This window comes from Penicillium robsamsonii, assembly GCF_028829455.1.
Source record: "Penicillium robsamsonii strain IBT 29466 chromosome Unknown utg000001l_segment0_segment0, whole genome shotgun sequence".
Taxonomy (NCBI): domain Eukaryota; kingdom Fungi; phylum Ascomycota; class Eurotiomycetes; order Eurotiales; family Aspergillaceae; genus Penicillium; species Penicillium robsamsonii.
Window position 1 is genome coordinate 2,134,457 of NW_026643219.1, and position 19,647 is coordinate 2,154,103.

At 47.0% G+C, this 19,647-nt stretch overlaps 7 protein-coding genes across 7 annotated transcripts; 4 read left to right on the plus strand and 3 right to left on the minus strand.

Annotated features, from left to right (window-relative positions):
• Nucleotides 1-2,024: 2,024 nt before the first annotated feature.
• Nucleotides 2,025-4,059, plus strand: N7447_000843 (sodium:neurotransmitter symporter family protein; the record flags this gene model as incomplete). The annotated part of the gene is made up of 2 exons (XM_057225119.1): nt 2,025-3,614; nt 3,667-4,059. 2 exons carry the CDS (start codon nt 2,025-2,027, stop codon nt 4,057-4,059), a joined length of 1,983 nt encoding a protein of 660 aa, XP_057089135.1.
• Nucleotides 4,060-4,705: 646 nt separating this feature from the next.
• Nucleotides 4,706-5,908, plus strand: N7447_000844 (D-hexose-6-phosphate mutarotase; the record flags this gene model as incomplete). The annotated part of the gene is made up of 3 exons (XM_057225120.1): nt 4,706-5,065; nt 5,129-5,458; nt 5,522-5,908. Coding segments are annotated over 3 exons (1,077 nt in total), but the record flags the coding sequence as incomplete, so codon positions are not given.
• A 288-nt stretch (nt 5,909-6,196) lies between these two features.
• N7447_000845 (putative choline transport protein) lies at nt 6,197-7,946 on the minus strand (the record flags this gene model as incomplete). The annotated part of the gene is made up of 3 exons (XM_057225121.1): nt 6,197-7,044; nt 7,093-7,721; nt 7,783-7,946. The coding sequence occupies 3 exons, from the start codon at nt 7,944-7,946 to the stop codon at nt 6,197-6,199; spliced, it is 1,641 nt and encodes a 546-aa protein (XP_057089137.1).
• Nucleotides 7,947-11,169: 3,223 nt separating this feature from the next.
• Nucleotides 11,170-12,534, plus strand: N7447_000846 (uncharacterized protein; the record flags this gene model as incomplete). The annotated part of the gene is made up of 4 exons (XM_057225122.1): nt 11,170-11,258; nt 11,309-11,355; nt 11,408-11,436; nt 11,497-12,534. The coding sequence occupies 4 exons, from the start codon at nt 11,170-11,172 to the stop codon at nt 12,532-12,534; spliced, it is 1,203 nt and encodes a 400-aa protein (XP_057089138.1).
• A 1,307-nt stretch (nt 12,535-13,841) lies between these two features.
• Nucleotides 13,842-15,161, minus strand: N7447_000847 (uncharacterized protein; the record flags this gene model as incomplete). Its single annotated transcript, XM_057225123.1, has 2 exons — nt 13,842-14,905; nt 14,975-15,161. 2 exons carry the CDS (start codon nt 15,159-15,161, stop codon nt 13,842-13,844), a joined length of 1,251 nt encoding a protein of 416 aa, XP_057089139.1.
• Nucleotides 15,162-16,164: 1,003 nt separating this feature from the next.
• On the plus strand, nt 16,165-18,139 carry N7447_000848 (putative MFS multidrug transporter; the record flags this gene model as incomplete). Its single annotated transcript, XM_057225124.1, has 3 exons — nt 16,165-16,883; nt 16,937-17,183; nt 17,237-18,139. The coding sequence occupies 3 exons, from the start codon at nt 16,165-16,167 to the stop codon at nt 18,137-18,139; spliced, it is 1,869 nt and encodes a 622-aa protein (XP_057089140.1).
• A 176-nt stretch (nt 18,140-18,315) lies between these two features.
• N7447_000849 (huntingtin-interacting protein K) lies at nt 18,316-18,798 on the minus strand (the record flags this gene model as incomplete). The annotated part of the gene is made up of 2 exons (XM_057225125.1): nt 18,316-18,426; nt 18,490-18,798. 2 exons carry the CDS (start codon nt 18,796-18,798, stop codon nt 18,316-18,318), a joined length of 420 nt encoding a protein of 139 aa, XP_057089141.1.
• Between the last annotated feature and the right edge of the window lie 849 nt (nt 18,799-19,647).

Sequence of the window (19,647 nt, forward strand, 5' to 3'; positions counted from 1 at the left end):
CAGGTAGAAGCAGATTCTGAGATTATAACAGATTAGAACAAGGACACAACTTTACAAGAACGAAAACCCTCTACTATATATACTATTTGTATGACAGCGCTTCGTACTCCGGTCATTCCGGTCACTCCGGTTATTATCGTTGGCTCCCTTTAACCTGCCAACCAAAGGGGCCCCAAATCCCTGGGGTGTCAAAATACCCGCTGCAGGAGCTGACATATTGGGAAAATGATCATAAATTCGAAGCCAATTAAAAGAATGAGGCAACAAGTTATACGTCGCGCAAGGAGTATAGTCCCGAACGACTTTCTCGCGCGTCTCCCAATCCGTATGATATGGCTTTATGCTACCCCGCAGTTGTGTCTTTAGAATCCAATCACTATTAGGCCCCGGAGGCTCTTACTTTACATTGGCAGTGCTGAGGGTGGGCTAAAATATGTATGTGCTCGTTAATTGCCGCATCGGCTCAATGTGCCATTGGTCCGCGACTGTTTATCTGTATCAGAGGCAGCAGACTACAAGGAGTCTATAGGATTGAGCAATCATATTGAGAGCTTTGATTTTCCCAGCAGCGTTGTACTATAGGATCCCCGCTCTTGGGGTGATTCATTTTGGTCATCAATGAGCTTTATGCACCTTTAGGGCTGGGAGGCTCTTTTACTTCTGCCTCCACGACTAACCGCTGGGCTAGATACTCTAGGTTCTCGGGCAGATGGTGTCCCTATTCGGGCTAGCATGGTGTCCTCCGTTTTAATGGTTCCATTCGCCTGCCAGTCTAGTGGACAGAGTAGGAGTTCTCGCGAGAAGAGGTGTGAACCTACAGAGAGGAAGGTGGCCATTTCTGTCCCCAAAAGTAGTCATTTCAGGTGTCAATGTCACAAGTCCTAAGACTCTATATGTGAAACACAGACCGCTGAATTTGATCCTTTGGTTGGTTGACCTCTTGTCGAAGATCTCCTCCCCATGGTGGGCTTTTGCAGTGTCTACACCGAAGAGCCTTGGGCTATCAGTTAAGAACAAAAGAGCAAAACATGACTCTAGTCATATTACAGGATGATAAGCTGGAGTCGCGTCCTCACGAAACAATAAATAATCTCAGCACATACGACAGAAGGATAGCACCAGGTATAACTATAAGCACAGGCCGTGGAAGTACATATCGCAATCAGGTGGAATTTGCATGTATCCTATTCTTGCATGGATGGCCATGGATATATATAACCCATACCTTCTTTCTATACTATAGAAACTGAGGATGCCTGTCTTCTACCACTCTATTCGTTATATGTGGCAGTCCCGCCATTCAACTGAGTTGACTCAATCAAGGAGCCCAACTTTCGAGCCATTCGACTTCAGGATTTCCGAAAATTCTATTCTTTATTACTCATTCTGTCCAGCTCTTTTGCTTGAACGATCGATCCCGTCAGACGGAATTTTGAATGCATTCAACTTTCGCATAGCTAGCCATAGATATAAACCTATCAGATGAAATTGCGTGATGCCCTGCCAAGAACAGCGCCCTTGGCAACTGAAGCGATTTCGGGTTCAGAGGCACTTCCACTCGCTCATATTCCGAACCCGGCATCAGCTCTCCGTGACTATAGATGCCTACATGTGACCTCACATGACAGGGCCAAGCTGGCTTAATATTCACTCGTAACTTTAGAATATTAATCTAGCCAACAATACCACGACATGGCGGACCATTGCCACAATAGGATGCTTTCAATACTCTTGGCGTGACCCTCTCATTGCTCGACCCGCGAATCTAAGGACCCCAGGATGAGAATTCCTCCCCAAGCCTCTTGGCATCGGTCCATCAGCAGGATTAGATGATTGGCAAGCCCCTTGGCATCAGCCGGAGGTCATACAAAAGCGTCCATGATCTACTACGGACGTTCTGGGCAGGCTTTTTGCTGTTAGCCTTTTTTTTGATAGCTTTCATCTCGCAACATCGCATCATTCTCGCCATATGAGGTTACCAAGGTCTCAACCGCTGAAATCTTCCTCCTTTCATCGGTACCATCATGGTACTCGCCCAGTATCTAAAGAAGGCCGTAGGCTGGATCGCTCCCCCTCCTAAAAAATCGGAAGACGGGCGTGATCAATGGCCCTCTAGAGCAGCTTTCCTGCTGGCCGCCATGGGAGGCTGTGCCGGTCAGGGAAATCTGCTGCGATACCCCTCTGTGGTCTACAATAACTATGGACTGCAGTGGTTTATCCCCTACCTATTAGCAGTGTTTGTCATCGCCATTCCCGCCCTTATTCTCGAGATTTCGATTGGACAAGCCTACCGTGGCGGGACGGTGATCGCGTTCAATAATATCAACCATCGGCTGAAAGGCGTTGGCATGGGCCCGATTTTGATCAGTTTTGTCGTCGTGCAATACTTTACTGTCAACTTGGCGTGGATCATGAACTATTTCCGCAACTCCTTCCGTAGCCCACTGCCATGGGAGGGCCGGATTGAGGAATTCTACATGGGCAATGTTGTCGCCAATATCGATCCAGTCGTGGGCAATCTCACTGCCGGAAATGGTGCCGTTGCCCACTATACCGTGTACCCTGGTGTCGCCCTTATCGGTGAGACGGTCGGCTGGAGCGCCTTCATCTGGTTTCTAATATGGATTTCCATCTTCCGTGGAGTGGGCCTGACAGGTCGTGTCGTCTACTGGACAATGGGTCTGCCCATTGTCACCACAATTATTATCGTCGGTCGCTCTTGTTCGCTGGAAAATGCGCGCGAAGGTATCAGACTCTTATGGGCGACATGGAGGAGCGACCAACTAGCCTCGGGAACTGTCTGGCAAACCGCTGTCGGACAGGTGTTTTTTTCCACTGGCATTGGTTTCGGTTATTTTACTTCCTATGCTTCCTATAATTCCAAACACTCCAATGCTGTTATGGACGCAATTCTCATTTGCGGAAGCAACGTCCTATTCGAAAATGTTGCTGCCTTTGCCGTGTTTGGTGTTGTAGGCTACCTCCGACGTTGGCCACAGGACGGCGAGAGATTGGGTGCATTCGTGGTCGGTTTCCTGACGCTCCCCGAGGCTGTGCTTCACATGCCTGGTGCAAATTGGTGGGCCATCCTTTTATTCTTTACTCTGGTGGTTCTCGGGTTTAGTTCGGCCTTTGTGATGCTCGACGCAGTGGCTACGTTGGCCGTGGATTCGGGCGTGAAAATGTCTCGACCGATGATTGTGACGAGCCTCACAATAATGTCATTCCTCATGTGCTTGCCATACTGCACTCAATTTGGGTTCTACCTTCTAGATGGAATCGACCGATGGATTAACAACGTGGCCTTGATCTTTGTTGTGTGGTCGGAGCTCGTCGGTGCAACCACTGTCTATCGCTGGCACGACGTGGTTAGCCAGACAGGGTTGCCTGCTTTTGTTGTGTATAATTTCGGATACTTCGGTGGCCAGATTGTCGGAGTTGCTGTCGCACACGGTATCTCGAATCCAGCAGCTGGCGCCGGCGCCGGATTTGGGTTGTATATCGTCTGTTCGGTTCTTTCCGTCCTCATCGCCACGACCCCGGATATGAAGGCCGCCAGCTTCTGGGCGCGGAACCACTTTCTCAGTCGGTTTTGGTATCTAGCATTCTACTCTGTATGTCCCCCTCTGTCAACAGATCCTGCACCAAAGTAGCTAATATGCACAGGGTAATCAATTAAGACGTGACCTGAACGGCGTCGTTGGCGGCAATGGAAACTGGAACATCCCTCGTTTCTGGCCTCTTCTACTCCGGTACGTTAGCGCACCTATTCTGGCCATTGTGTTCAGCTTTGCGTATCCTGAATTCTACTCCCTGCGATACGACCCAATGATGATCGCCGGGTTTATTTTGGCGCACTTTTGTTTGCTCTTGGTTCTGCTCGGCTTGGTGTTTCCACGATACTACGATATTTTTATTCCGCCTCACCGGAGAACCGAGGGCACTGACGTGACAACCGCCAATCAGCCCAAAGAACAGGACTTTGTGCCAGATGTCGGGGTGTTTGAGTTAGAATCCGGCATGCCGGAGTCCTTTAAGACCCGGAAGAGTATAGGATAGATACCGAATATCAAGGCCCTGAAGATATAGACTGCATATAGTTTGTTGATTCAAGGATATGTAACTCCCATCCAAATGTGTGTTTGGTCTACTCATGTTCTTCCTGACCCAAGCTTTATACTACTTTTTAAACCGCCTTTAATTATACCGTGTTTTGTAAATGCAATTGAAGCTACTCCTATTTATAAATTCTCCGATTTTGTTGAATCGCGCTCTCCGACGGCATAAAATATGTAGATTTGTCCGGTCTAAAATCTTTTAAACCTGAAATTAAAGGAATATATAAATTTTTATAGTGGGAATAGCTTAATTGGTATTGTAGGTTAAGTGTTTATTTTCCCGCCTTTTTCTACCTATAAGGGGGAGAAAATATTTTTTAGAGATCTATGTTACAAACATAATATCTGAGACAGAATTAGAATTGTAGGAGTATACGGGTCTCAGGTGTAAGGCCTGTCAACCGGGTAAGATACAATGACTCGAGAGGAACGAGAATGTATATATCAAGGCCCTATTCTGGGCGCACTGCATGCTTATTCTCGAGGGCACTTTCGACACCGAGAAAGCACTGGGTTAAGAATGGTATATACATGACTAAAAATCATAAGTTGAAATCAAAATATTTTTATGTCATACGTTTAGGTAGAGCTTTGTAACCCGGTCAAAACAGGCGGGGCCGATAAGATCCCCGGGCGCTTCAGACGTGAAACGTCAAGCAACTCTTCTTCTCGACACAATTCTATTTTCTAAAACCTCTAACATCATGGACCGATCAAACAAACCCTCAGCAATTGGACTTGGAGCTTCCCTTCCGCAGCCCACCCTCTCCATCAAGGACAACATCATTGAAGCTTCCTTGCCCACTGGCCAGTCAGTGACTGTGAACCTATATGGAGCTACTGTGACCTCGTGGAAGACAGGCGGCCAGGAGCAGCTGTTCGTCAGTGAGAAGGCTCATCTCGATGGCTCCAAGCCTATCCGTGGTGGTATTCCGCTGGTGTTCCCGGTATGTGAACTCGATCATCTCCCCGCTTGAGAGCTACAGCTAACCGCCCTGCTTATTCTCCAGGTCTTCGGTCCCCCGCCCCAGAACCACGCTACCTCAACCCTACCACAACATGGCTTCGCTCGCAACTCCAACTGGGAGTTCTTGGGCAAGTCCTCTTCGGAAGCGCCCGGAAGGGATAGCGACCAAACCGATCTCACCGTAAAGTTGGATTTCGGGCTGTCGCACTCGATGCTGACCGATGAGTTCCGCCAATCGTGGCCATATGAGTTCGGTCTGGTATACAGTGTTACGCTCACCACGGACTCACTGGAGACAGCCCTGCAGGTTCGCAATGAGGGCCAGCAGAACTTTGAGTTCCAGGTACTGATGCACACGTATTTCAACATTGCGGTATGATAAACCACCCCAGGGTTATTTTCCCAATTCCCCACTAATATGGATTTTGATGTATAGGATATCTCCGACATCCGTGTTAAGGGCCTCGAATCCAAGACCTACCTCGATAAGACCCTCCAAGGAACTGCTCACACTGAATCATCCCCCGCATTGGCGATCACCCAAGAAACCGATCGCATTTACCAGCAACTTGATCCTGCCGTTCCAATTGTTGTTGCCTCAGCGAAGGATGACCAACCTTTGTTCTCGATCACCCGGGAAGCTTTGACTGATGTTGTTGTCTGGAACCCGTGGATTGAAAAGGCCAAGGGCATGGCCGACTTCGGCCCAGACGAGGCTTATAAGAACATGATATGTGTGGAGGCTGGCTCGGTGTCTGGTTGGCAGACGCTTGAAGCTGGGGAGGCCTGGGAAGGTGGACAGAGCATTAAGTCGCGACTATGAAGATGAGAGGATAACTTCTCTCCAACTAGTGATCTCTGTGCATGATAGTTATGACCTGAAGACGCCTATTCCCAATTCCAAATTGAAGGTCCGCTAATCATGCGGCCATTTTGATCTCTAGCGTCGCCTTGTTTATAATAGGGATTTGTATCAAAGCGCTGTCGTTATTCATCCAAAATTGGTCCAAGGTATAGATACACATGCGTTAACAACGTCATCAACAAGCAAAAATAGCCACAATTCGCGCCGCGCCCATTTTCATTGTTTTTGGTGTCCATTTCTCGTTTATCATGAAACATTCCCCTGCTCAGTGCCAACAGGCGAAACATCCCCAAGATCAATAAAAGATCGACGACCCTCCTTGCCCTCCTGGAAAGCAGCCAACCGCTCAGCAGCCTCGAAGCTATAATGCGGGCCACAGTATTGACGTCTGCCACGGAACATCCACCAGAAGGTAGTGAGAACCATCAAGCCGACGACGATCACACTGGTATAGTTCATATTTTGGACCGTGGCCGGCAACACCAAGGGGAAACAGAAGAAAACAACAGTAACAGAAATATACAGCAAAGACAGAATATTAACCGCCATCCCAAGTCTCTGCCCCATATAAAATGGCCCGGGAACCATGTTTCCACGACCAGACAAAACATGCGGAAAGATGGCTCCGAAGTAGGACAGTGAGCTTAATACAATAAACGACGAGATCAGCGCTTGGAATGCTGTCGTGCTGCCGATATATATACACCCTAGGCAAGTGACGAGCGCGCTCATAGCAACTGTGGCTCGCACGGGGCACTTTAGTGTCGGGTGCACTTGGCCGAAATACTTTGAATAGGGTGTTGCGTTATCGCGTGCTAGACTCCACCACATTCGACCGCCTGTCACGAATGTCCCAATTAGAGTCGGGAAGGTCGCGAGAAATAGCACTGCAATCAGACCGATGGCTCCTGCATTAGAGCCTGTCGCTTGTCGATAGATCTCGGCGGTCGGGAAAAAGCCGATGTTGCTTGTAAAGACGGCGTCTAGGTCTTGAATGGAGTAGAAGAGGGCGATCAGGTACACAAATGATGTGACGAACGCTGTGAGCATTTGTAACATTATTCCTTGCGGGACCTTGATCTCGGGTTTAGGGACTGAAACATGTTAGTTGGTGGTTTCCCTTTCTCCTATTTCTGACCTACCCTCTTCTGATAAATGGCTAATACAGTCGGGGACTCCAACTGCAAATGCAGCATTCAACAGACCAGTCATGAAGCAGACTCCGTCTGACCATCCGCCTGTGTTATTGTGGTACTCGGTCCATACCTGGGTGCTGCTGGCATGTTTTTTCGGCATTACCGTGAGAACCACCACAGTTGTAACGAGGCCACACATCGAAAGAGTGAGGGCAATGCGGTTGAGGAGAGGAATAAACCGATTTCCTAAACACACAATGGCACAACATGTCCAATTGACAATCTGGAACACGATAAATACTTGCCAGGCTTGCCACTTCACAGTCGGGTATTTGAGAAGATACATGGCCACCCCCTCGTTCCCCAACATGGAGCTCATCGATGACGCCGATAGCAACCACGCGCAAGCGTTCAGATACCCAGTGAAGAACCCTGCTGTGCGGCCTCGACTCCGGCTTAAGACTGATGACCAATAGTATACTCCGCCAGCAGAAGGCATGGAGGAGGCGAGTTCGGCAAGGGAAGCTGAGATGGTCGTGTAAAAGACGCTGACTAGAATCAATCCGTATAGAACAGCCATCGGACCGCCATTCTGGAGCGCCGCGACGATTGTACCCCCTGTTGAAGCCCAAGAGCTTGGCCCCGTTAGTCGATCGAAGTTTGATCGGTACAATCTCCGATTTATGGATGCCTTACTTTGCAATGACAATTCCCAAGCTGGTCAAACTCCACAGTCCAAAGTTCCGTGCCAGCTCTTGCTTATGCCCAAGTGTAGATTCGAGCCGTACCTCGTCGATTCCAGTATGGGCTTTGGGGGACTTTTCGGTGTCCTGGGAGGCTGGCCTTGAGAATGTCATCATTTTGCCGTGCGTCATGCGGTGTTAGAGAGAATATTCAGAAAAAGGATTTCATGCATGACAGTAACAAGACGAGGAAAAAGGAATGGAGGCACGGAGTACACCATATCCACTAAGTTTGACAGAACGTACAGGGCGCACAGGAATAATCGGGCGTGTCGTAACAGGAATGTAAGATGTGAGGGCCAATGCCCTCATGGCTGCCACATGTATTCCACAATGTCCAAGCATTCATGCAAGGATGACTAGTTTATGATATTCTCCGAAGGAATGCACATGTTTCCTGTCTTACTCTAGATTAAATATGGAGCTAGGCGTGCTATTGGCAATAGTATCACAATGTTTTGTTACAGAATAGAATAAGATTAATAGTGATAGTGTGCATCTATGGAGAACTCCATATGTATTTCAATCCTGCTTTTAATTGGACTTGTACAAATTCTTTCTCTTATGACCTTCCCAAATCAAAATTGAATTGATACATCACAGGCTAAGCAAGGGGGGTTCGTGGCGAATGCGGCATTTGAGGCGTCGATCCGATGGGCTTAACCACATACAACGTAAGGAGTACGGCGTACCCAGCTTGAGGCGAACTTCATTCAACCGGGTAACCCATGCAATCTTGTGTCAAGATTCTAGTTTGGAGATTTCACAAGTTTCAGTTGTTGGCCTGCTGAATATATTCTACATTCCAGCGTTGTCAAGGGTCTGCGCAACATTCAATTGGTCTGCGCCCTGCATACGATCGCGATCCCCTTCCCCCTTGATGGGGCGCCCACATGGCTTTGTATGATTGATCATTTGTATTATATATATTGGAAGGCGGAGTAAGAGTAGTGCTACGCTGCTTGAATGAACAACAGTTATCCTTATTCCTTCTCTTGTAGGAACACATTTTTCGACTGGTGCAAAATTGCCTTTTAAGTCTTTTGGAAATACACTAAATATGTCAATTTTAATTCCGCCGGGAGAGTTGAGTAGCAGGGGAATAATATTGAATATATCCAACGCCATCGACTGATCATTACTATCAGGACACAAAGTAGTTCAACAATATGCATACTGCGGTGTTGCAGTATGAAGGCTTACTGGCAAACTGCTTTAAGAACCCATAGCTGATGTTCTGGCATTTGACGCGACCCATTAACGACCGACTTCGCTCGAATAATTACTTTATTCGCTAAATGTCGATGTCGAAGAGAACCTGTTGGCTAGCGAAGAAAATGAATTACCAAGTTGAGGGGCGTTCAAACACGCTATTAAAGACCGATGGAGGGTATAGGATGCCCCACCAGCAGGCAAGGCGTGTTGAAGGCCTTGAAGAGAATATCTGTGGTATTTAAAGTCGTTCGTTCAATGATGCGGCTCTTACTCATCGCTCATGTGGTTGTGGATGTTCTTGACTATGAAGAGTGGATGCTATGGATATGGCGCATGTACGTATGTCCTACCTTGTCCCAGGTAGCTTGATGTCTCGAAATCTCCAACAATTCTTATATTGACAAGCTCGCGATTGGCTAAAATTTATGTATTTGCATTATCAAACCATTACATATTCATTCAGGATAAGGAAGGGCACAGCCGTTAGATTTATCGTATTCAATACGGCTCCGGGGACCTAGGTAAGCCTTTGCGGCTTTTCCAGTGGCTAGGCAGTTTCAACTGGACCCAGATTAAGCAACTGTATCCGTATCATTGCATTAGTTCTATCAGCAAGTGGAGTCTATCACACGCCAAAGTTGCAATGACGTTTCTGCAGTTTCTCCTCCCCGAGTAAGGAGTACGGAATACTCCATAGTACAATCCTGTTTCTATATGTGCAGTCATCAGTCCTTCTGCCACCTTCATATAGCGGCTATGAACTAATTTCTATTAATTAGGATAGATCGGATATCTACACACACAGAAACCTTTGGACTGACCTCTTCTCTATAATGATATCTTAAAACGCCGGGTCGCCGTTCTCGACTATAAAACCCTCCCATTGGCTACTCAATCTGGAGAGCTGTTACTCCACCCCTAAGTGCTGGGCAAATGGGCCGGTTTAATAGTAGTAAAGGCTAACGCTGCCGTCCCCTATCTAGGAATCCTGGGTAGCATTAGGTCGTCGCATTCATATAACGAGCATAGCTAAGCAGAGTTAAGACACTCTGTATAAGCGTGCATCTATACACTAGCGGGTTTTCGGCTTCCGAGAAATGACCAAATTACCTGCAAAACTTAGCATTGTGAACACCATACTATTTAGGAAACAAAGTTCCCTAGGGATGAAACGCAGAAGGTTAAACATTCATATTAGACATGATCTTCTGCCACGATTGGCCCACCATTTGAATATTAACCCTTTCTTTAGCTCGCATACCGCGCAAGTTTATTTTTATGGATCACTGTGCGACGAACTATTGAATATCGCTTGGATCGCCATGTAGATCAACGTTCCGAACCCCCCAATAACATCAACCCATCTACTATGTATCCACTATGGAATATGACCTGTCAAGAGTTTGTTTATACTCGAGACAAAGTTATCGGCAACGTGCATACGGGGGATTTTGTGCCGCAAAATAAGAATACAAGTTGAATGACGAAAGGATGTGAAAGTTATGTTACACCAATCTCGCCAAACGTATCCTATTGCAGACATCGCGCACAGCTGCGGCGCAGTTTGCACAATATTGGGCATTTATCGGAAGACGCGTCCGGTCATCAGTAGCTATTATCAGCCTCTTGGCCTGACCAGCAGAAGGACTACAACATACAAGCACAGTAGAGTGTGATGCGTAAAAGCTTCAATGTTGATTCCCTACTCCGTGGCTACATTGTACATTCCAAACCTGACTGCCATCGATTGGATTCAATCCCTTGCATTTGCGCCCCATTCTTCCTTGCTTGTCAGTCAACTCTACCCCACTACTGACATCTCACGGACCAAGACGCATGCTGCGACAGCCCTGCCCTCGGTTGGCAGCTTTAAAGTTCATCCCAGGACTTAGCTTAGGCACTTTCACCGAATCGTTCTCCTCGGCGCAGTAGCCTGTTCCGAATACATCCTTCATAGATTAACCTGAGCTACCGGTCAAAAAGCCATGGCACGAATTCAAACTTGTCACTGATGCTCATCAAATCGCTTGGATAAATTGCCATCTCTTATATATGACAGACTCGTGCTATAGCCTCTTGGCATTTTGAAGTTCGGCTCAGGGCGAAGATCGCTCTATCCATCAAGATGGGGAACGAGTCGCCCACCCCACACCAGCTCTTTACAGAAGCCATGGTCTTCTGGGCGATAGGACTTGTTATTTATGTGGGGAGAATGTAAGTTTGAGAAGCAAGTTTGAATTAGAGTAATGCTAACTGCAACACAGCCTGGCTCGTGTAATTGGCAATGGACATGGAGCCAAACGGTTGTTTCGTAAGACTTCTAGGGTCTACTTTTTCGATTCTGCTAACTAGTAGCTCTCTAGTGGACGACTATGTGATGACGGCAACCTTCGTAAGTGTTACCATTGACAATCAGGTCACTTCGTTCTACTAACCCAACGGCTCCCAAAAGGCCATATATACCACAATGCTAGTACTGATACAAATATCTGCCCGCTACGCAACGAACCTCATGGACCCGAAAGACTACGACAAGGTGCTAGCAGACCCAAAGCAAGTCAGCGATCGGGTCTATGGAAGCAAAATTGTCATTGGGCTGGAGCAATGCATGCTGGTCTCAACCTGGGGCGTCAAAACATGCATGTTGATGCTTTATTGGCGAATCACGCAGAATCTGAAATCGAACCTCTATATCAAGATCCTTTCCGTTTACGTTGCCGTCGGATTCGTCGTCATAATGGTCACCTATTATGCAGTCTACTGTCGACCGTTCTCGCAATACTGGGCCATGCCCGTGGATAACATGCAGTGCGCGACATACCAACACTACTCAATAACCCAAGCCGTCTTCAATATTTCGTCTGATGCCGCCATGTTCGCCGTCCCAATTCCCCTCCTTATCAAAGCCCAACTCAAAATGCGTCGAAAGGTCGTCCTTATCGGTGTCATGAGTCTGGGCTTGTTCACTATCATTGCGGCTATCCTAAACAAATATTTCAACTTCGCCTCCCCGCTCACAACCACCTACCAAATCTGGTACATCCGTGAAGCCAGCACAGCAATCTATGTCGCCAACCTCATGTGTTGGTGGCCACTCCTGCGCAAGTTGTTTGGCGTTAAGGCATTCCAATACAACAGCAACCGAGGCCAGCAACCTGGAAACTCTGACAACCAGAGCAACGACTACTCCAACAAATCGCAATCCCGTCCTTCATTCACATTCCCTCGCTTGTGGAAGCGCCCAGGAAACAGAAACACAACGCCTGGGAAGTACAGAGGAGCCAAGCGCTCGAGTACTGAGCCCATCAACAGGTCCAATACAGAGTTCATCAACGATATGCGTCGTGTCGAAGCTGTCCCCCTTGAGGTCTGGACCAAAAAGGAGGATATTGGAACTGAGACTTCCATAACCCAAGAGTCACCAAACTCTTTTGAGGAAGAACGTGATGTTCAATTGGACCAAAGGCAGCATGCACGCCTGCCTTGTTGAAATCAAAATGTTCATAACTGTTTGTAATTGCTGTTTAGCTTGTATAGTTTACGAACGCTTTGGTGATTTTGAGGAATCTTTGATAGCGGTTTTTAGCAGTCCTTTCAACAGTCTTCTCAGATATTCCTTCTAGTCGACATTTCATCCCTCTCTAGTTTATAGCTAAATGGCGGGGAAAGGCCGTTCAGAGAATCTTCTAAGTTCCTCCTACCGTGGAGCTTACATAGTTCCAGCTGGCAGTCAAGCCGAGTCCGAATTCAACTACATTCATAGCGGGCATAAAAGTGGACATTTATGATCCGAAGTTCATGGATCTGGTGTATGAGGACATCTTGAAGGATTCAGTCGCCAATATGACTACTTTAGTCTCCGCACAATTACCCCACGAAGGCGATACGTCTTTTGCAATGACCTGTGTTTGTCCACTCGATTCATGTTTGTATGTCTTCTTTCATCTTAATCTTATGTATAATAATAATTCAAGTCAAACCAAATATAGAAAGTCTCTATAACAGGCATTCACGACGTATGCGATAGATAGTACACTGCCACTTGAAAAGTGATACTATAAAAGAAAAAAAAAACGGATATAAATGCACCGACCGGGGTTCGAACCCGGGCTGCTACTTGACACCTCAGTATGGGAAAGTAGTGTCTTACCACTCGACTATCGGTGCTTAATTTTAAACAGTAATTAGCGCAAGTGAAATTCACCAGACTCGTCTTCGCGGCAACTCATGGAGAAGTCGGTTTCACAAGTGCCACTGTCTTTCCGCTGTCAAACCGAGAAGAGGGACAAAATAACATATACATCTGAAAATATCAGTAGATATACAACAAGCTACATACGTTGACGTCTACTCTTGTAAGATATTAACTATTTATATTCCGTGAGATGCGAGAGCATATTCTTTCATCGGTAAGAGTATCCCCCAAACTACTATAGATATTCGATATAGGCACACTTACTATATATAAGGGCAGGCAAGCAGGCAATAGAAGTTTAGTAAGTGTATGCCGATCGTTGCCTTGCTCATATTGTATGCTATCTGGAAGGGTTATGCGCGCGATGCACAGCGGGCAGACATACGTTCACTTCAAGTGACCACTTCAAGGCCCTTGCTACACATGCTTGACAATACAGCTGGCTTCTTGTTATCTCTGTATGAGATATAGTTTGCTACACTGTGATAAAAAAAAATCATTGTTTTAATAGATGTAGTTAAACGGCATATTGAAACAGGCGTCGTTGACATATTCTTACTAATTCCTAGGCCCTGACCTAGATCCAGAAGCCTTTTAGTAATTCACAGCCCCTTCTTTTTCTCCGTCTTTCGTTTTAGCTTCGCAATATCATCCAAACCTTCCCATTTTGCTTGCTCCTGCTCACTCAATTCACCCGGAAAGAAAATAGGCAACAAACTTTTACCCAGGCAAGGGTAAAGGTTCTCAACTCTAAACAGAGCGTCCATGACCTTTAACTCACCTATTACCTCCACAAACTCCAGAGGAACACCAAAAGCCATTGGTGAGCGACTTGCACCAGCGGCATACACATTCTGGAGGATCCCTAACGCTCCAACTGCAAGAAGGTACCCGGTATCTTGTTGGAATCCCGCCGCAGTTATAAGTAGAACAATCCACAATGCAGCTAGACTGGTGATCGCCAATCTGGTTTTGCACGAGGTAATCATTCCCGGGTCATTGGCGGCAAGATCCTCGAGATCTAACCCCATACCATTACTTTGAATGACAATAGCATGCTGGCTCCCATTCCCTGACGTTAACACAAATGTCTTCTTTGCATTGCTTCGGCAAGCCCACTTCTCCTTGGACCACTGAGACAGAGCTCCCGTGGAAAAGGACAGAATAACACCAGCAGCTGTAACCAAAAAAATGCCCCAATTACCATAAAGGCCAAATGGAATAGCTGCAACTCCAAGTTGGACAACAGTGGTAAGGATTCCGGTTATGTATGGGGCATCGTATCCTGGGTAGCTCTTGATAGCCCTTTGGGCCCTGTAGACAGACACGCAGAGACCTGCTTTATGTGGTCGCTCTGGTTCTGGTTGTCCTTCTGCCTTAGCACTTTCTTTAAGCGCCTTCCACCTTGCGTCGGTGATTTCCCGAACACACTTTTGGACGGTGTTTGGATTCGAATCTGGCGTTAAACTTTGTTTGGCGTGCACTCGCGGTTGCTTGTCCATCCAGTTCTCAAAATCTCGTACAATACGACCAATGATCCAGCTACGATTATCGCGGATATAACCGGTTTCGCCATTGATCACCTTGCAGGGGAAGTCAGCGGGCGGCATTAACTTTTTCTCTCCCACAACGGCGACAACGGCGGTAACTGCGAAAGCTACCCAACCTAATATATTATTAAAGAAAGACGTTAGATATTCGAAAGCATAACAGACGAGGCTCAAAAATCTCGTACCGAAAGAGAACGCGACTGGAGTGAAACGCGATCCTGCCAACTGCGCAAGCGCGCGGCTAACAATGTCGCCTCCGAGAATAAGGAGGACGGAGAAAATGTCGGAAGGTGTCCTCCATTGTGCTGCGGATTCACTGGCGGAAAGTCTTTCACTAAAGGTATGTTGTATCTTGGATATCATACGCGACATGGTGCTCAGTCAGTGTATTTGGCGCTGTTTGGATGAAGGGAGTTCGAAGGTGCTTTTGACACTTGAGACTAGATTTTCACTGCATCGATGTCTGTTCATTGCGGGAAGGTCATGAAAAAGAGCGACTTTTTGTTTCAGCCCAAGAGCGCTGGGGCCTACATATACAGGGGCGGGGAATAAGCTGGTCTAACACACCCCAAATATATTTGTCTTGTTTGCATACATCTTGCTTCCGAAGCTTGAAGGTAAGCTTAATACCATCCTAGTAACAATCCCGTTGATCCTATAAGGTCAGAGTGCCGCAATTCTCCAGGGTAAGTTAGGCTTGTTAATATAAAATGATAAGCTCCACAATATGACCACATAACGTAAGGTATATAGTTATAAAGGCGTCCCTAAGACTTGCCCTTAAGGTTTCATGAAAGCATTAGGACGATATTAGAATATTAGTGCTATTTACTTGAAATGAAAGGTCCTAATATAATATGACCAAGAAAAATAAACATTTACATATGTACCCTTTGTATAGTCTGCCTAGTAGAAAGTGCACTGTCATATGGGTGGCAGCCCTCTCTATAAGGAGGGCCTGTGATTTTTGTAAAAAAAAGTAAGGGCCGGTTGGTCTTTTTAGTAGTCTTTTGGTAGTCTGCTCACATATTCTTTCTAGACATCTTTCAGATATTTTCTGCTGGGTTCTATAGCTTGAAGGCGGAAAAAAAGAAAGACCGTCAAGTGTACAGACGATCTAAGTATAATCAACATGTTTTTGGCCTTGCGGTTAACTCGGCAACATCTCTATCGTATCGACCCCACGCAAATGTGGGGTGAAATGGTGTCATAGCTCATTTTCCACTCCTACTTTCTCTTTCTTTCTCTCTGGATAACAAGAGTCACTGCTATAGTGCGAATATAAAGCTGTGCCAAGGCAAGATCACGTACGGCAGTGTCATACACGGTATATACCCCAGCCGAGGTCGCGTGGCTTCCCGAGCCGGCTCCGTTGATGGGGCCTTCTCCGCAAACTCAGAATCCTGGCCAAGACCGCCAGGATCGAGATGCTCATCTTGATCTTGCCTCCCAAGGTGCTTCTGAATTCATCGGATATCATGCAGACTTATCGAGCACTGAAAGCGACACGGATCTCGAGAGCGATGACACCGCAATTTTTGAAAGTGACTCCCAGGCGACGAGGAGATTGGAGTCCGCGCCGTTGATAACCAATCACCGACGATTGCGTTCCACCGATGAAGGTGATGGCGATCATGATTATGACGGCGTGCTCGGGTCGGCCGAGGACGAAGAGAAACCAGTGACTTGGAGCTCGCTACCGAAGAGGGGCCAGTTAGCGATCTTGACTTTAGCGCGACTTTCAGAGCCGTTGACGCAGACCTCTCTGCAGGCATACATGTTTCATCAGCTCAAATCGTTCGATCCATCTTTACCAGACTCGACAATCTCCGCACAGGCGGGTATCCTCCAAGGTAGCTTTACAGCCGCGCAATTTATCACCGCTATGTGGTGGGGTCATCTAGCTGATGCTGAATGGATGGGGCGGAAGAGAGTGCTGCTGATCGGATTGATGGGCACTTGTCTGTCTTGCGTAGGATTTGGCTTCTCTCGATCCTTTGCGACGGCCATGGTCTTTCGGACACTGGGTGGCATATTGAACAGCAATGTGGGAGTGATGCGGACGCTCATCGCAGAGATCATTGCTGAGAAGAAGTAAGCCGACCTGTTCACACAATGCGTCAACTTGCCTTAGGCTAACCATATAGATATCAATCCCGCGCCTTTCTGCTCCTACCCATGTGCTTCAATATCGGTGTAATCATAGGTCCCATCTTGGGAGGCTCTTTAGCAGATCCTATCAACAGCTTTCCGCAATTCTTTGGCCCAGGATCTACCCTTGGAGGTAAAGATGGTGTCTGGTGGATGCAGCGTTGGCCCTATGCATTGCCGAATCTTTTGAGCGCCGTCTTCATATTCGCATCATTCCTCGCAGTGTTTCTTGGTCTCGATGAGGTGAGGTCATTTCTGTCCGAAGTCATACCGTCACTACTAATGAAACCGTTTAGACTCATGAAACTGCACGTTATAGAAGGGACTGGGGTCGTAAACTGGGCAAGCGGCTCACAAGAGCTTGGGCTCGACGACCCCGGCATTATCGTCCACTGACACGCTTGAGAGACGATGACTCTATTTACACAGACGGCAGCGTCGGTACTTGGTCTACGCCATCAAGTCCAGCCCGCTCTCGCGTGCACCCCCGGCTACATAAAAAAATAGGGTTCCGCCAGATCTGGACGCGCAACATCGTTTTGACTTTGGTGGCTCATTTCCTACTCGCCTTCCACACAAGCGCTTTCAACTCTATGACATTTGTATTCCTGCCCGCCCCCCGTGCTCCAGAGAACTCTCAGCAAGGCTTTTTCCATTTCGGCGGTGGACTAGGTCTTCCATCATCCCGAGTTGGGCTTGCTACTGCTATCATTGGCTTCATTGGCCTGCCACTCCAGATCTTCCTCTATCCGCGAATACAGACAAAGCTTGGCACGCTCACGTCATTCCGAACGTTCCTTCCCTTTTCGCCTATTGCATATGTATTGATGCCCTTCCTTGTGATTCTTCCGCGCATACCATGGATTGTTTGGCCATCCTTCACGTTTGTCGTTAGTTTGCAGGTCATCTCGCGGACATTCATCCTGCCCGCTGCTATCATCCTGGTGAACAACTGTGTCACGGATCCATCTGTCCTAGGCACAGTCCATGGAGTGGCACAGAGTATCTCTAGTGGGGCTCGGACCCTGGGCCCTTTCCTGGGCGGCTGGGGACTGGGATTGGGTCTTGAGAATAATATGATTGGGGCTGTCTGGTGGGCACTGGCTGTTGAGTCTTTGTTTGGTTGGGTGATGCTATGGAGTATTTCCGAGGGTAAGGGAATCGAACGTAAGAAAGACGAGACAGAGGATGAAGAGTGATCTGATCTTCTTTGACATGTTGCTAAACGTCATTGTTTACAATCCTTAAACGTGATAACCCAGACCTAGCGTAAGGAGCGAGTCTTAATGTGTAGAAATGAAGTTTTATACATATCTGTTTTGTTAGGACTCAATTAAACAAACTATGGACAACTAGCAGTAAATAGACTGTGTGATCAAGCCCGAATAGACGGGGCAATGAATGCCTTCATCGCCTTGATGGCATCCCCATCATGGGCTTTGAGCAACTCCGTAGCCTTGATTTTATTCAAATCCAGCTGGTCAACCTGGATTCATATTAATAAAGCTGCCCAAAGAGGAGCGCCAGAGCCATAACCTGGCAAACATACCAACAGTGCAACATCAGCTGGAGCAACCTTAACTATCTTCTTTTTCACCACCCCATCAGTCTTCAGTCCCTCAGCCGCTTTTTTGTTGCCCAAATCTTGTCCAGAAGCTATCTCGAGCCGACTCATAGCCTTCCCCAGTGCCTCTTGGTTTGCAGAAAGCGGTGCTCTAGCGGAGGCATCTTCCGTTGCGATTTCATTTGGGTTGAGGGAGGAGAGAGCGGCGGCGGCTTTGCGGTCTTCGGCGTTTGAAGGGAGGTTTTTCTCGATGGCTTCTGGGTCAGCAGTTGCGGATGGAATTGGATCAGACATATTTTCTTTGTTCAAGGGGCGTTGGATGTGAATTTGATCTTGACTTGAGCTGTGTTTGGACAACACGACGTCACTGATAAGCCCCGGGTTCAGATAAGTGCTGACATAATTGTTTGCCCCCGATCGACACCAGTCCACGAAGGGGCATAGCACTCATCATATAGTTACACCCATTTGATGCCCTAATGCCCGAGTTTGGCCTAAATATAGACCACCCCTTTTACACCTCTTCATACGATATATTGTAAATCATCAATCTATTCCGAGGCAAAATTAGCCTAGCGAAGGATCTCTCACTTTTCTCTCACTTTTCTCTTATCTTTACTTCGCTTTTACTTCACAATTGTTTCATTATCAAAAGTATATGCCTTTCACTACATAACCCGTAGCAGAAATTCTGGCGGCAGGTTGCAGAATTTGACCTAAACTTTCAGGCTAGGTCAAAAATGAGAGCTATGCCCCTTCGTACCAGTCAGCTTTATTTCAACAGTATTGAACCTCTCTTTTTCTTTCAACGTTTGATCTTCATATTCGACTTGATATATGTTTCTAGATATTTTGGGACCATTCGCAGCTAAGATCCCTTTCGGTTGACTCCACAGCTTTACATTTTTATTGGATTTGAAGTGTTAACCTCTCACTTATCCACAGTCCACAATCGAGCAAGCCATACGAGCGATCTACCACATATTTCTTATGCTTTCGGAATCCCAGAGGCACTTGGAATCGAATGAAGATAGTGAGTCAGGATAGATGCGTGACGTTTGAATGATAGACAAGCAATACAGCCAGTTTACATCGCGCAATACTTAGAGGGTATGTAGGTTATAATTTATCCCATGTCTCTTT